The sequence below is a fragment of the Endocarpon pusillum genome, assembly GCF_000464535.1.
Source record: "Endocarpon pusillum Z07020 unplaced genomic scaffold scaffold371, whole genome shotgun sequence".
Taxonomy (NCBI): Eukaryota; Fungi; Ascomycota; class Eurotiomycetes; order Verrucariales; family Verrucariaceae; genus Endocarpon; species Endocarpon pusillum.
The window spans coordinates 80,087-94,107 of NW_006916354.1; the positions used below are offsets into that span (position 1 = coordinate 80,087).

A 14,021-nucleotide genomic window follows, 5' to 3' on the forward strand; every position below is an offset into this window, starting at 1 on the left:
TCAGATACTGTGCAACGGTCACCATACTATACACCTATACACATAAATCTACCGCTACCATGCCTAGACACCACCACCCCAAGCACACGTCCCACTCCTCCGAGCCCGGCCAAAAGTCCACTGATACCTCCAGCAACGAATCCCAATTCCCTGACTCCATCCGCTTAGATCCTTCTCTCGTCCATCTAGATGGCCGCACCCTAGAAGGCGGTGGTCAACTCGTCCGTGTAGCGCTAACCCTCTCAGCGCTAACCAACATTCCCATTCACATCCACAACATCCGGGGCAATCGTTCTAGCCGCTCTTCTAGGAAAGGTGGTGGATTGAAATCGTCGCATCTGGCCGCATTGGAGTTTCTAGCCGGAGCTACCGCAGCAAAAACCCTGGGTGCCAGCGTTGGAAGCACGGAGGTTGTGTTTGAACCTGAAAGGGATAAGCAATTGCTTAGAGATGGAGCAAAAGCCGAGGTTGGAGAAGGGAAAGTGGATAGGGCGTATGAGATCCGGCTCGACAAGCCGGGCAGCGTGTGGTTGATCCTTCAGGCTATCCTACCTTACGTGATATTTGCTGCGTCAGAACATGTCCCGATGCAGTTGATCATAACGGGTGGGACGAACGTGCCAAAGAGCATGAGTGGTGAGTACGTAAAGCAAGTGATGTGCCCCATGTTTGAGAAGATCGGTTTGCCAAGTATCGATGTTGATATTAAGAGAAGAGGCTGGACTCACGGAAGGGCTATCCAGATTGGAGAGGTGGCTATCAAGGTGCATGCATTAGAGAGAGATGCGAAGTTACGTCCCTTCGAGCTGAAGAAGCGAGGAGCGATATCAAGAATCGCAATTACAGCCCTAGCGGGCACTGAAGCAATGAGATCTGCCCTTGTCAAAAAAGCAACCGATCATGTCCGTGAAAAGTATCCGCAGCTCGAACCGCCTGAAATCGTGGTGAATGAAGACTCCGGTGACCCCAAACGTCTCTATCTACTCCTCGTAGCCCACACCTCTAACGGCTGCATGTTGGGCAGAGACTGGCTCTACGATGAGAAGATCAAAGGCGCGCTCAATGAGTCGCAAACCGAGCTGATAGCGGAGAAGATGGTGCAAAGGGTCGTCGGCGAGCTGGCTGCTGAGATCGCCCACGGTGGATGCGTGGACGAGTACATGCGTGATCAATTGGTGGTCTTTCAGGCTCTTACGAATGGACCAACTCATGTTGATGGCGGCGCTGGCACTGGGGATGGCAGTCTACACGCGAGGACCTGTCGATGGGTTGCAGAGCAGATTCTGCCAGACCAAGCAAGCTTTGACGCCGAAGGAGGCTGTCGGGGCGTGGGGTTTGCCGCTGGGGAAATCTTCGAGGAGAGGAAAGGTGTGGAGAAGTGATTCTGCAGAAGAAAGAGGAGCAAACCGGAGAGGAAGGGGACCGCTGGGGAAATATCGATAGCAATGATCAAAGGGTGAATAGCAAGCTCTTCGAGCTGCTTGGGGATTTGGACATATCCAGAAATGATTGAGATTGTACGGACCCAAGATCGGTCTGTTTCCAGGATGTAGGGACAGAGCAATTATCAAAAGGCACGCAGAGTAAGCAGTCCTGGCTCACCCAACGAAAATGCAGGAGGGAGACTGTAATGAAGAAGTTTCTGCTTGGCTAGAATACAAGACAGTCGCTCCTTGGAGCTAATGCTGCTTTTCTCCAGCTAAGTGAGAGCAATTCGACTACCCTAAGAATGGGATGTCTGATGGCGAGAATGACTTCTTTTCGCTCGCATCTCGAGATTGAACAATGAGCAGACCGATGGTCCATGCCAAGCTCCTTGCACTGCTGCATTTGCATGTTCGTTTGCCTCTACCCATCCCTGAGCTATCCATCCACCCATCTGCATTTTCCGGTAATCTCTGCAAGCCTCAACGTGTGCACTAACGACCATTCTCGGTCTTTCTCTTCTTTTGAGGATGCTCGGGCATGAAGCCTTCAGCATACATCTTGAAGAACTCAGATGGCTCGGTTGGGTGGTTGCCGGTGACATCATGAAAGGCTAAGGTAGAGATGTAGTTGGTCTTACCCTCACGAACCAGAGAGTAGTACTCGAGCAGATACTCCTTCTCGGACTCATCGCTCTTGGACTGAGCATGGAGGACTCTCTTAGCTTCGCGCCTGTTGCAGGCAAGAGATAGTCAGCAACCTCTTGCCATCACTTGCAAATCAGTTACACGTACTCTGAGATATCTTCGAACTCCAATTTAACCCCCAACGCCTCGCTTGCTTCTGTAGCAAGCAAAGGTCCCGAGATCAACTTAGGTCCTGAAGATTTTATTAGCACTGTTAGTTGGAGCGTGAACCTGAGGGGATGAAGGACCTGTCAGAACGATGAGTTGTCCACGGTGCTTGTCGCTGAATCCGTTCTTTCCCTTCCCTGAAAGAACATGCGCGGCCACTTGTGCGACGTCACCAAGCGCGATAGGGGCAAACTGGTGTGTCTCTCCAACAGGCAACGGCAACACGCTATCCTCTTGAACCTGGGGCGAGTAGAGCAAGAGATTCTCCGCATAGAATCCTGCTCTGTTGAGAGTGTCAGTGAATGTGGTCGCTTTCGAACACCGGGCAATATTGAAACCATCAGAGGGGAAATGACTTACCGAATGATGACAGGCGACGTTCCCAGAGCTGTTTCAGGAAGACCCTTGGTGGCGAGAACACGTGATTCAAGCTCGAGGAACTCGTGAAGTCGAGGCTGCTTTTGCGCGTCGGCGAGATCACAGCCAGCGGAACTTAGAAAGAGGTTATTGGGGACATTCGCTTTCTTTGCGGCTTCGATCAGCTCCAGTGTGATGTCGAATTTGTCCTTGTGAGTGGGAGGGATGAGGCAGATCGCATCGCATCCAGTTTCCTTGAGTGTCTTGACCATGTCCCTCACTTTGCCATGCTTATGAGTCACGATTTTGGCACCGAGCTTAGTCAGTTCCTTGCATTTTGGGGAGCTTGGGTGAAGAGAAAGGCCGGTGACGGAGTTGACATGCTTTGAGAAAGTTGAATCGGTCAGAAGCAATTCAGCGATGAGATAGCCAGTTTGACCATCCACCGCCGTAATGCACACATTGCGAGGAGACATGTTGAGTCGAGATTGACAGCTGGATGAGAAGTGAAACTCGAGTGAAGAGTTTGTAGCTAACCAAAGGACTTTGGTCAGGCTTAGTTCTGGTTAGGATCAAGTCAAGAGTTGGTCGAAAGAAAGAGTGAAGGTTGTTTGATACAGGTTGTGTAGTATGAGCACTGAAGTAAAGGTCAGATTATAAGAGGCTGAGTACACAAGGACGTCACTAAAAGTAAGGGGCTTAAGTTCATATGCAAACAGCGTCATACTGACGGAACACAAAGGCACATTACATGCAGCAGTATTAGCTCACCAACAACACCGCAAACACGAATTAAACGCCGGTGGAGGTTCAATCGATGTTGTGGCTTTCGGGCATTACGATAATAGCACCAGTATAGACGTTCGGGGTGCCCTCATTTAAGACGCAGAAATAGAGCATCAATTCTCCTCCTAGATGTTGCTAAGATGACTAGGTCTTAAATTTGTAACAAAAGGCCCTCGGGGGCGTGTGGAAAGAATCCAGGCTGAAGGTACACAACCGTCCATAAGTTTCCTGGATGCTGTCGAGACCCGGCTACTGTCCGGGTGGAAGAAGGATTAGTCAAGGACTACAGCAAAAAATTGCTGGATGCATGGAGAGATGTTGTGCTCAGGTGAGAATAGCTGAACACCATATCGTTGAAAAGACGATGCTGAGTGCTGTTCTGCTTTCTTCAGGGAACTGTGACGAAGAACAAAGCTCCCTCAGGTGAATGGCAAGGAATAGGGCAGCAGTCACAAATCCAGAATAGTGTCATGCCAGACCGTATGAGCGCTCATTGGTTGGGATATCTACGCGTAACCCCTAAGTTCCGCCTGCTTTTGATTGGTCGATTTCTACTGCAATTTCGCAGTTAATTTCGCGGTACCGTACGGAGAATCTGTAGGTATATCTGCGCGCTGTGCCCCTGATTAGATAGAACTTGCTTTCTGAACCCTCTTCGCAGGAGGTCACACATGTCAATGCACCGTCGCCGGTTATCCATTGGACGGAAACTAAAAGGTGCTCTCAGCATCACCAGGGATCTACCAATTTAGTTCAACTCGAGCCGTTCTACGCCTCCTTGCCGCTAACCCTGAAGCATAAACGTAGCTCAATCTCTAATCCCTTAGATTGCAGAATGCTATGTCTTCCTCGGTTGTAAGTTCCAGTACAGAGGATCAGCAGCTTCAGCGTCGGTGACGTAATCATCAGCAGATGCGTGGTCCGGGCTCGACAGGTTTATTGTTGTTACTACGCTCGTCCTCGAGAATGGTGTTTGAGGTCAAGGCGTATGGCGTAATGTCTGCAAGGACCCTTGTTCCTTTGCACTTCGTTCTCTTCTTGGTTTGTTTAACTGACGTCTAATTCTGTCACAATTGCTGCTGTCTGAGGGATCAAGTTCATGCTTGTTGGCATAAGTGGTGAGCTTTTTTGCAAATAGTTTTCGCTCGAGGTTTGGGTACGGTATTTTGGTAAGAGGGGGCAGAAAACTTTGCGAGTAAGATAGGGCATTCTTTCAAGTATCCAACGGCTCAGTGATATTGCCAACGTAATCCTTTGTGAGTTCAGAACGGCCCCTGTTGCAGAGTGGCCAGCAGCGGTCGCCACTCCAGCATTGGCAACCCCTGATACCGGATCAGGTAGTAGGTGGGCATGGCTTTAATGGAACCACGCCGGACGTTCTGGGTCATAGCTCGGAATTCCTATAACACCAGCCACTAATGCCATTTGTTGAAGAGCTCGACAAGACTGTTCATGGGTATCCGTCTTTGGGAGCTAAAGAGTACCTGTGTTGCCGTGCATTGCGGCGAAACAGGTCAGGACCACTACAACCACATAATACAGCGATCTGTGCTACCCCAGGTATTCTGCAATATTAACTACATCAGCAACCAGCCGTGACGAAGAGCGTGCATCAGGAGGAGCTTAACAGCGTCCCAGACAAAGTTTGGGGCTCACGGTATCCTTCCAAAGGCACAATATAATTGATGTTTATTTGGTTTTGGTGTTTCTTCTCATATCATTCGATCTTATCACCACCGACGAGCTTCCTCTCGGTGTCCTCCCAAGTAAGATAATGGGGTCCGGTGCAAAGAAGACTTTTGGTTGTCAGATTCCTAACATTGTCGAGGTTCGTCTCAGTGTCTTTGCAAGTAAGATACTGCGTTCTGATGCTTTAATGACTGCGCGTTATATCTCGAGATCAAAAATCAACACTACTCCACAACGCAACCATGAGAGCCTATAAATATATACATCCCAGCCCATCACCCTCTCTCCAAATCCGTAATTAAACCACAAGTACATTCCTCACATGATCACAAAACATAATCCATTTTTTCCTGTGCCAAAATCCAGCTATTGTTTTTCAGTTCATCTAGAGCAGAAAAGGAAGCGGACGGAAGTGGTCTCGTGCAAAGTCAAGGGTCTTTACTACTACCTGTGGGTCTGGCGACGTATTTTGTAACCCTCTGGGCAAGATCACAGCGTCAGCATGATCAGTATAAGTTGGTTGCAGACAGAGGCTCATTAGTTCTCATCTTTTACATAGGGTCAAGAAACTTGGAGCCAAGGCGGCCACGAAATCTGTCGCCGGCCCTCAATACAGACTCAAGCGTAGAGGAGGGTGACCGAGGTAGCACAATCACCAACCCCACGGAATCACTCAGCAATGAACGTAGAAGCGAAGCTCCACAGACGAAAGCTTTAATGAGACAATTATATATTGGGACGTGGAAAGCTCTACCGAGAGACCAAAGACGGTCGTCCAATAAATACAAATTACATTCTGTATGCACACAAGACATCTCAAGTCATATGACGGTCACATCATCCTGGCCACATCTCAAATAGCCTCCCTGTTCTAAAAACCAGCCTTGCTGTGCCTCCTCTCCTGTGCAACACTCAGCTCACGGTAGCTCAATCGGCGCTCACCTGCCTCGACCTCTCTGAACGACACCTTTGGCCTGAAAGCCTTACTCTTCCACGCTTTGCTGACGATACCATAGAGTTCATCGACTTGCTCCAAGGACAGGCCCTTTGTTTCGTAGATGAGGGTCCACACGAAGAAAATGGCAATCAAGCAGCAGCTACCCCAGATGAAGAACACTCTGGCTTGAAGATTCGCTGCGTCTTCATTGACGAGGTAGGGGGTTGAATATGCAATAGCGAAGTTGAAAAGCCAGTTGGTAGCAGTGGTCATGCTGAGAGCTCTAGCTCGCACTTTGAGGGGAAACAATTCCCCGGTTACCACCCACGCCACGGGTCCCCACGAAGATGCAAAGAAGTAGATGTAAAAGCATGTGAAAGCAATACCGGCACGCTGAGCCGGCAGGTCTGTGGTGCCTGCGACTGTACCAACGATGGCAACGATGAACTGACAAACACACATTCCAATCGCACCAAGAAGAAGTAGACCTCGGCGTCCAAGCTTCTCGACCAAGTATAAACCAGGTAGGGTCGAGACCACATTGACTGTATTGGTGATGACCTGAATGATAAATGGATTCTGGAAGCCAGCACGTTCAAAGTAAGATGTGCCGTAATAGAAGATGAAGTTCACACCAGAAAGCTGTTGCAAGGCCTGCAAGGCGCAACCGGTAAACAGTCGCTTTCCAACCGTGCCTTTGAAACACTGCGCATAACTGGCCTTGCCAAGAGTTACCTCATAATCATGATTGGCTTTGACTTCGTTAAACTCGTCCACGATCGATGGATGTGTGGGATCTAGCCGGCGCAACCGACTAAACGATCTCGCCGCCTTTTCATCCTTGCCTTTCATGATGAGCCATCGGGGAGTCTCCGGAAGGAAGCACAGTCCGACACAGAGAATAATGGCCCATAAAAATTGGAGCGCCACAGGGATACGGTACGAGCCGCTATCGTTGCGATCTTTGGTACCATTGTTGACGATTGCTGCCAAAAACAGGCCTATTGTTATGGCCAGTTGGTACCTAGTATATTATGTTAACGATATCTTAATGTTTTTGCACCTGAACGTACGAGCCGACTATAGTGCCTCTAATCCACTTTGGTGCGGTCTCCGATTGGTAAAGTGGTACTTTGCACAACGTGAGAAGATTGAATCAGACGAGCGAACCACACATATGGCCGGGCATGGGCCATTGCAGTGAGGGTGAGGAACAAGCTTACTTTGTGCAGAGATGAGGCCAACACCGTACCCTGCGAAAAACCGACCAGCGATGAAGAGGGGCTGATCCACAGCGATCGTCTGAAGTAAAACACCCAGGTTGAAAACAATAGCGGTAGAAAGGATAAGCCCCAAACGACGACCGAAAAAATCGGCGCATGGAGCGGCAGTGAGAGCACCAAGGAAAGTCCCCAGGGACAGAATCGACACGATCAAAGACTCGTCGGATGGATTGAGGGCGGGTTCGCCACCAGCATTCGTATATCCTCTGTTAAATCCCCTGAGCCAAAAAGGCATGGCGATGATGCCGCTGATTGTTCCCGTATCATACCTCCATCCCAGTGTCAATTAACCAGCAAACCCAAGCACGACAGGGTCGCTACTCACCCAAACAAGATTCCCCCAAAGGCGACGAACACACCTAAAGACTTTCAGCTCCTTCGAAGGACTTGCAGATAGAATGGTTCTGCCGACGAACCTATAACGATCGCAACCCAAGCCGAGCCCGGCTCATCGTCCGGCTTCTTGATCAGGACGGCCATGGTTAGAGAAGTATTTTTTTCCTAGAAAAGCTTAAAAGGGCAAGAAGACAGCCGAAGAAGAGAGCTGTCACGGAAAACGGATCATGGATGGTAATTGAGAGAGAAGCAGTATTAATAAGACCGCTTCCCCACAAACCTGTCACCTCGGCACCAGTAAAGATGGCAAAGTCAGCCGAATAGAGCACTTGGCTACCGTAAGAACTCCATTTCTCAACGATGTGGCCGAGGTTCAAACCAATGAGCTCCTCGCTATCGGGTTTCTGGCATGAGGTCACGCGTCTATGACTTGCTTGGCCATCTAGGCCTGAGGGACCAAAGGCGGGATAAATGAAAGCGATCCTTGTGGGGAAGATGACGGAACAATGAGGTTACGTACTAGTAGAGTCTCAAAGATGCAATGCTAAGTTGCCTCTGCTCTGCCAAGGGAGTACCAGGTGCTTGTCCACCAGCGCCATGAAGTGACAGGTAGCCAATCCTCATTTGTTAAAAAAGAATCCCTGCTCGGAGTTCACTGGGGTTAAATCCGTCGGAAAATCCATACTCGGTAGATGAACCCCGGACAGTTTGGTAAGCGCTGGCATGCATGGTACGTACAATAAGACTGCCAGCTTACCGGGGTTCCATTGCCGCATATGGCTACAACAATCAAACAATCTCCTTTTCATGCAAGGTTTCTGATCGTATCATTGATCCAGTCAGATCTGGCGATGTTTAACGGCATGGCACAGTGCTTCGATTGAGGACATCCAGTACTCGAGCAGCGTAGGGACGATTGACACCACTATTTGCGTGATGTCATGGGGATCCGAAGGATTAAACCGGCAGTTAGTTGGTGCCACCCAAAGGTGCGTTCTAAAACATAGCGTAGTAGACACACGAAGTCATGCATTAAAAGTCTTCAACATAGGCTAGTATCAGAGCGCCAATAGCACCGGTCATTAAGCTCTCGTGTCAGCATAAATTGTACGCTGTGGGACCTTGGCGCCTATGGCCCTATTTCTCCCGAACTTTGTGCATAGTATTTCAGATTCCTAGCAGCTACACCACCAATTGATGCTTTGAACTGATGGAGCGTCCCATCGCTATAGGGGTAGCGTCCCTAGAACTACCCGGCAATGCCCTCCCATACCACTTACTTCTAGAGCCCTCTTCCAGGCTACTTAGTCTTTAGTTTAATGTCAGAGCCAGCTAAGCTTTAGTCAGTTACGTCATTACCACGCGAGGGGTGGCGGGAATTCAATGCACCACAGTTTTGACCGAGATTTTGCCGAAGTAACTGGCTACTAATTCATTACCATTATCACCACAATGAGGTTCTGATGGCATCTCCACCCGTGTTTAGTAGCTTTCTACACCGAGAGGGTATCTTAGCGATACGCTCCCGAACTTTCTGCATAGTAATCTTGCTCCATCCGTCTTGCAACACCTCTTCAAGCTGCTCAGGATGATCGAGCGCGTTCGTGAGTTGTAGGTTTTAAAAATTAGAATCTTTTAACAGTATCAGCTTCTGTGCGCTTAACATCCTTTGTAGGAGTAGTATGAGGGCTCATTCTGTTCAACTGATAGTATAAATTTGCGTAGAAGTGGGTTGTTAAGTGGTTGATACCTTTCCGGCTAAATTGCGGTCAAGATTGTTGATGTTAGTCTAGCACTAGTATCGATTAGTTTTTGTTACGGGCACACAGTGCTGTGATACGTCACTGTAGGCTTGTTCTGTGTGCATCCATTCTGACATGTCAATTATTACGTCTGACTTCTTTGGACATACGTAGTAGCTGTTCTGAGTGGACAGGTTACAAGTAGAGATACTAATGCTGAACTAACATTTACTTCGGCCTCCCCCATGTTATGTCTCTTTTTGGTCCTAATATTTACTGACATTTACACTAGTATAAGAAGAGCTAGTGACATCTACTCCCTGTTAGCATACATTGATGACATCTGATGCACGCCTGCGTACTACAGCTACAGGCCTACGTTCGGAGGACTCACTACGCATCAGGATTCTCTCAGATAGGCTTGAATAGAAAGTATCGCCAGCTTCATTATTTCCCTAATTGGACGTGAATATTGGCCCATTTGAGTGGTAGAATTACTGCGTACTAAAGTGTGTGCAAACTGTCCCGTCAAGTGGGGTGGCCCACCAAGTGGTTCTGTACGTTAGATGCTTTAATGCCAGGCTGGAATGCACTTCCGGCGGCACCAAGTATGATGGCACGCTGTCACCAACAACCGCAGCGATTGGTACATTAAGTCGTTGTGCTAAAGACATTGGGCACGTGCGGGCTGCAGATTTTGACCTAGAAAAGCAGGCAAGCTAGGACGAGAGTCATCCACGTGGAGTACTTGTCCACGCTGCCACCCAGAAATTTCCGCTAGTGTGAGCAAGTATTTCATTAATATTGAACATGCTTAGCACGTCACTCCCCACCACAGTGGCCACAACTATGCAATCCCCAGACTCTGATCGCAGGGGCTTTTCGGCAGCATGAGTAGATTCAAAAGCCCATAACTGATACTTGGCAGAGTCGTTGCTCAGGCCTTTTACTAATCACGACTACGGTAGCGTCTGACATTGCTATTTACACATGAGTTGACCAACAGATAGCAAAACAATAACCAAAAGGAGGATGATCCTCTCTTCGAACTAAAATATGCGCGTTGACTGTTAATTCTCAAGCTGCTGCAGCCGAGGGACAACTTGTCCCAGTCCTGGCAGTCATCGACCAACCCGTAACTGAACATCCTCGAAACTCTGTCGCGGTACCACAGCATGCCCTCCACCACTGCTTCTGCGGTCTGATGGGGCCAACTGATACCCTGAGGCAGGTTGAGCCGGAATGGAACTATAGTAATTGGGCATGGCAATCGGCCAGTCCGAAGACGGATTGCTTGACAAGGCTGACCTTCTGCTCAATCTTGACTCTGCTGGCGGAACCTGACTTGGTTCAGTTCTCTTCTCGAAGCTAAACTCTCTACGTAGACTATGCCTTTCACTTCTTCCGCTATTGTTGCTGATTGGCCTTGGGTATGTAGGCGGTAATAAAGGAGATACTGGCGAGCGTACATATTCCTCGCTTGGTTCAATGTCGTTCATTGCAATATCCGTACACTCCGTATGGTAGTCAGGCGGTGGTTCCTGCTCTGTCAGGTTCTGGTACGGCCCCTTTCGGTTCATCGATGCGGCGGAACCACTTTGTCTGTGGTCCGGATGAAACATGATGCTCTCCCTTGACAACATTTTGGAAGAAATCAGGCTGTCTCCCAGCAACTTCGGTTCGGGCCCATGCTCAGAGTCTGTGGTGAGACTGCTCTGTTGATGACCCTTGCGCCATGCTATACGCCTGCGAGTCCGATAGTAGAGCATGATCACAGCTCCGCCGCAAAAGAAACAGCAAAGCACAACAGCAGCCACTATTGCCCCTGCAGACATTTGAAAAGGTTTTTCGTCTGATTTTGGAATGGCCGAGGCTGTGGCCGAGGCTGCAGCCGGTGTTATATCAATCAGATTTGTTGTTGAGGAAGCATTTTCCGTCAATGTGATAGTGGTTCGGGCTGCTGAGGGGACTGTCATCGACGTCCCGGTTGTTCTGGTGATCGGAGCGGAACGACGTGTTGATGATGGCTTTTTGTCAGCGGTTCTCGAAGTAACAACGTGGCTCGAGGAACTCTCATCCCTTGTGGCACTTGAGGATTCTGCCGGTCTCGATTGGGGACTATCGGTGGTTGAGGGCGAGCTCTCGCTTCCAGGTGGCTGGCTCGGGTCAAAGGCGGAAGAACTGTGGTCACGCCGTCGATGTTGCTCGCCATCTTGTAAACGCTGCAGTTGCGAAAATTGGGGACCCATTTCGTGAAGACAACTGATGCAAGTGGCAGCGCATTGCGCAACCTGACAGAGCAGCAAAATTGGTAAACAGAGGAGGATCTTGCAGGTCCGCATCTTTGGAGGAATTGACAAATACTGTTTCTTTGGAAATAGAGCCTCGGTGGATACTCGGGCAGTTGCCGTTGAGCACCGGGGCTGGCGATACGACGTGAATGATTTGGCTCCTGGGAAGCGGTGCCAACAGTGAAGATATACGGCTCAGTCACAATACATTCTCTCATGTATCAATCGGATCCCGGAATAAGACGTCGCAGTATCGATTGACATGCAAGCTGGATCAGCCTGTGTAGAGCAGACTTAAACGACGACAAGGCGGCAGGGAACAAGTAAGCGGGCTCTTCCGTCCTCGAAATGGTATGTTTCGCATGCAGGCGACGATCAGTTTATGGGATCGTCTGCAAAGCTATTGATGACTGACGAATGCTGAAGACTTTCGTCACCTGCTGTGTACCCTAATGTGCTTGGGGGCTGAGGGGATATGCGTTGCTTTTACAACGAACCCGGGATCGCATAGCAGGCAGGCATTATGTTTCAATTATGTGAAAGATTAGAGAGGTGGCACGAAACACTATTTGAAAATAGAGTACTGATTACCCCGGGCAAGTCACCTTGTCCAGTAGAAAGCTGGCTGTTTGGGGATAAAATAAATTGAAATGTTAAGAAATGCAGGAGATACATTGAAACCCTGCGCCTGGAGCAGCAAACAGCAGATTTAGCTTCTCAGGATGCCTTGTATCGATCTTGACCTCTGCTAGAGCACAATCAACCCACTTTCTTCGTCTCCACTCCTTACTCCAGTCCCTAATAAGGCACCGCTGCCCTAGCACGGCATGCCTTGAGCGCCTCCGGATAATTCAGTCAAACCTCCCTGCTCCCCAGCTGAGGAGGGGAAGGTCGAAATGCACGATTCGTGAAAGTAGGGGGCCGAGGGCAAGGGAACTCACTGATACCATTCCATCAACCCGATTTGGGCATTTAAACAAGTCAAGATTAGGTCTAGGTGTAATGCAATGGCGCCCGGATGGAGGTCTACGGCGGAAATCGAGCTCTGTGACAGGCAGATGGCAGGTGGTGGCCTTGCTCTGAGTAACGCCAGGTGTTGTCGTCGCGAGGCTGTGCAAGGACTAGGATAAATATAGACACTCGCACCATCGCTGCCAAGCATATGCTTTAGAGCTCACAACAGCGCCTTCAGACAAGCCAAAGAGCAAGTCCGAGGTCACAGTCGACGTGAAGCTAGTGGTAGGATAAGTATCTGTCATTTCTGGTGTTACAAGTGCTACCTGATGCTTTGAACCTGCAAACTCGACCATCCCGGATCTTGTTCCAGTCTTGGCAGAGACCACAGTACATACTACGGTACGGAGTAGCAGGCAGAAGTATCCCTAGCACGGCGCTGGTATCTTCGTCTCATAACAGCTGATGTACGTGACCACTAACCTATGAGAATTTAGCTGTATTGCAGTAGGTGAGCTGGCTGGGTGTGGACAAGAGAAGCTTCGACAAAGCGGGGTGGCGGGGCATTTGATACTAGGCTTTCTTAGTATCATACTAGGACTAAACTAGCACTGGGGCTGACAGAAATAATCGCGTTTTAACCGATATTTAACCGTTTCTGCGCGGAGCTTTTGGCTTGTTCGGCTAAATATCGGATAAAACGCAATGAATTCTGACACCCCCTTGTTAGTAAGCTTGAGGCGTACGTCATTCCTTTCGCGATACGCAATGAAGTGGTGAAAAGGCCGCCATCCACGGCCTGGGAATCCGTTCAGCTTCTACTTTGTTCAGTCATTATAAATCTAATTTGAAAAATACTCTACAAGCTGCCAGAAGGTATCGACGCATTTGACCATGCCTCTTGTCGTACCAGGAATCACCTCAACCGGTGGCGGGGACAACGTACAGAACGAGTGGATGAGCAAACTCATGGGCAAGAAGCTGACCGACTCTGCCAGTGACCACTCCGTCAGTACAATCGGCTTTATGCTGTCAGCACAATTCCGTGCACAGATGGGTAGATCTAACACCCGTGGTGAACAGTCCTTCTCCAAGAAAGAGTTGCCGTCCAACCACCGAGTAGTGGAAGGCGAGTCAATGATGAGTATGGATCATAAACCAGATAGGTAAGGCAACTAGTACTTGGACGCTGGCAGTAGCTGAGTCATGAAGCAGACTCAATGTGCACGTTGATAAAGATGGCATTGTGAAGGATGTTAAGATGGGGTAATCGCCTGTGTGCTCATGCTTGAGCATCTCTAGCGGTTAGAGCTCTGGGCGGGTTGGCGATCGTAGGACTGACGGGCACATTCTGTTGAGGTTCTTGT

General features: G+C 49.2%; 5 protein-coding genes across 5 annotated transcripts; 2 read left to right on the forward strand and 3 right to left on the reverse strand.

The window, feature by feature from the left end:
- Window positions 1–59: 59 nt before the first annotated feature.
- EPUS_05997 (uncharacterized protein) lies at window positions 60–1,382 on the forward strand (the record flags this gene model as incomplete). The annotated part of the gene is made up of 1 exon (XM_007804993.1): window positions 60–1,382. The coding sequence occupies one exon, from the start codon at window positions 60–62 to the stop codon at window positions 1,380–1,382; it is 1,323 nt and encodes a 440-aa protein (XP_007803184.1).
- A 537-nt stretch (window positions 1,383–1,919) lies between these two features.
- EPUS_05998 (uncharacterized protein) lies at window positions 1,920–3,112 on the reverse strand (the record flags this gene model as incomplete). Its single annotated transcript, XM_007804994.1, has 4 exons — window positions 1,920–2,157; window positions 2,220–2,304; window positions 2,360–2,562; window positions 2,640–3,112. 4 exons carry the CDS (start codon window positions 3,110–3,112, stop codon window positions 1,920–1,922), a joined length of 999 nt encoding a protein of 332 aa, XP_007803185.1.
- Window positions 3,113–5,982: 2,870 nt separating this feature from the next.
- Window positions 5,983–7,811, reverse strand: EPUS_05999 (glucose transporter rco-3; the record flags this gene model as incomplete). Its single annotated transcript, XM_007804995.1, has 5 exons — window positions 5,983–7,072; window positions 7,122–7,179; window positions 7,272–7,600; window positions 7,657–7,690; window positions 7,748–7,811. 5 exons carry the CDS (start codon window positions 7,809–7,811, stop codon window positions 5,983–5,985), a joined length of 1,575 nt encoding a protein of 524 aa, XP_007803186.1.
- A 2,719-nt stretch (window positions 7,812–10,530) lies between these two features.
- Window positions 10,531–11,658, reverse strand: EPUS_06000 (uncharacterized protein; the record flags this gene model as incomplete). Its single annotated transcript, XM_007804996.1, has 1 exon — window positions 10,531–11,658. The coding sequence occupies one exon, from the start codon at window positions 11,656–11,658 to the stop codon at window positions 10,531–10,533; it is 1,128 nt and encodes a 375-aa protein (XP_007803187.1).
- A 1,890-nt stretch (window positions 11,659–13,548) lies between these two features.
- Window positions 13,549–13,989, forward strand: EPUS_06001 (uncharacterized protein; the record flags this gene model as incomplete). The annotated part of the gene is made up of 3 exons (XM_007804997.1): window positions 13,549–13,820; window positions 13,870–13,900; window positions 13,957–13,989. The coding sequence occupies 3 exons, from the start codon at window positions 13,549–13,551 to the stop codon at window positions 13,987–13,989; spliced, it is 336 nt and encodes a 111-aa protein (XP_007803188.1).
- Between the last annotated feature and the right edge of the window lie 32 nt (window positions 13,990–14,021).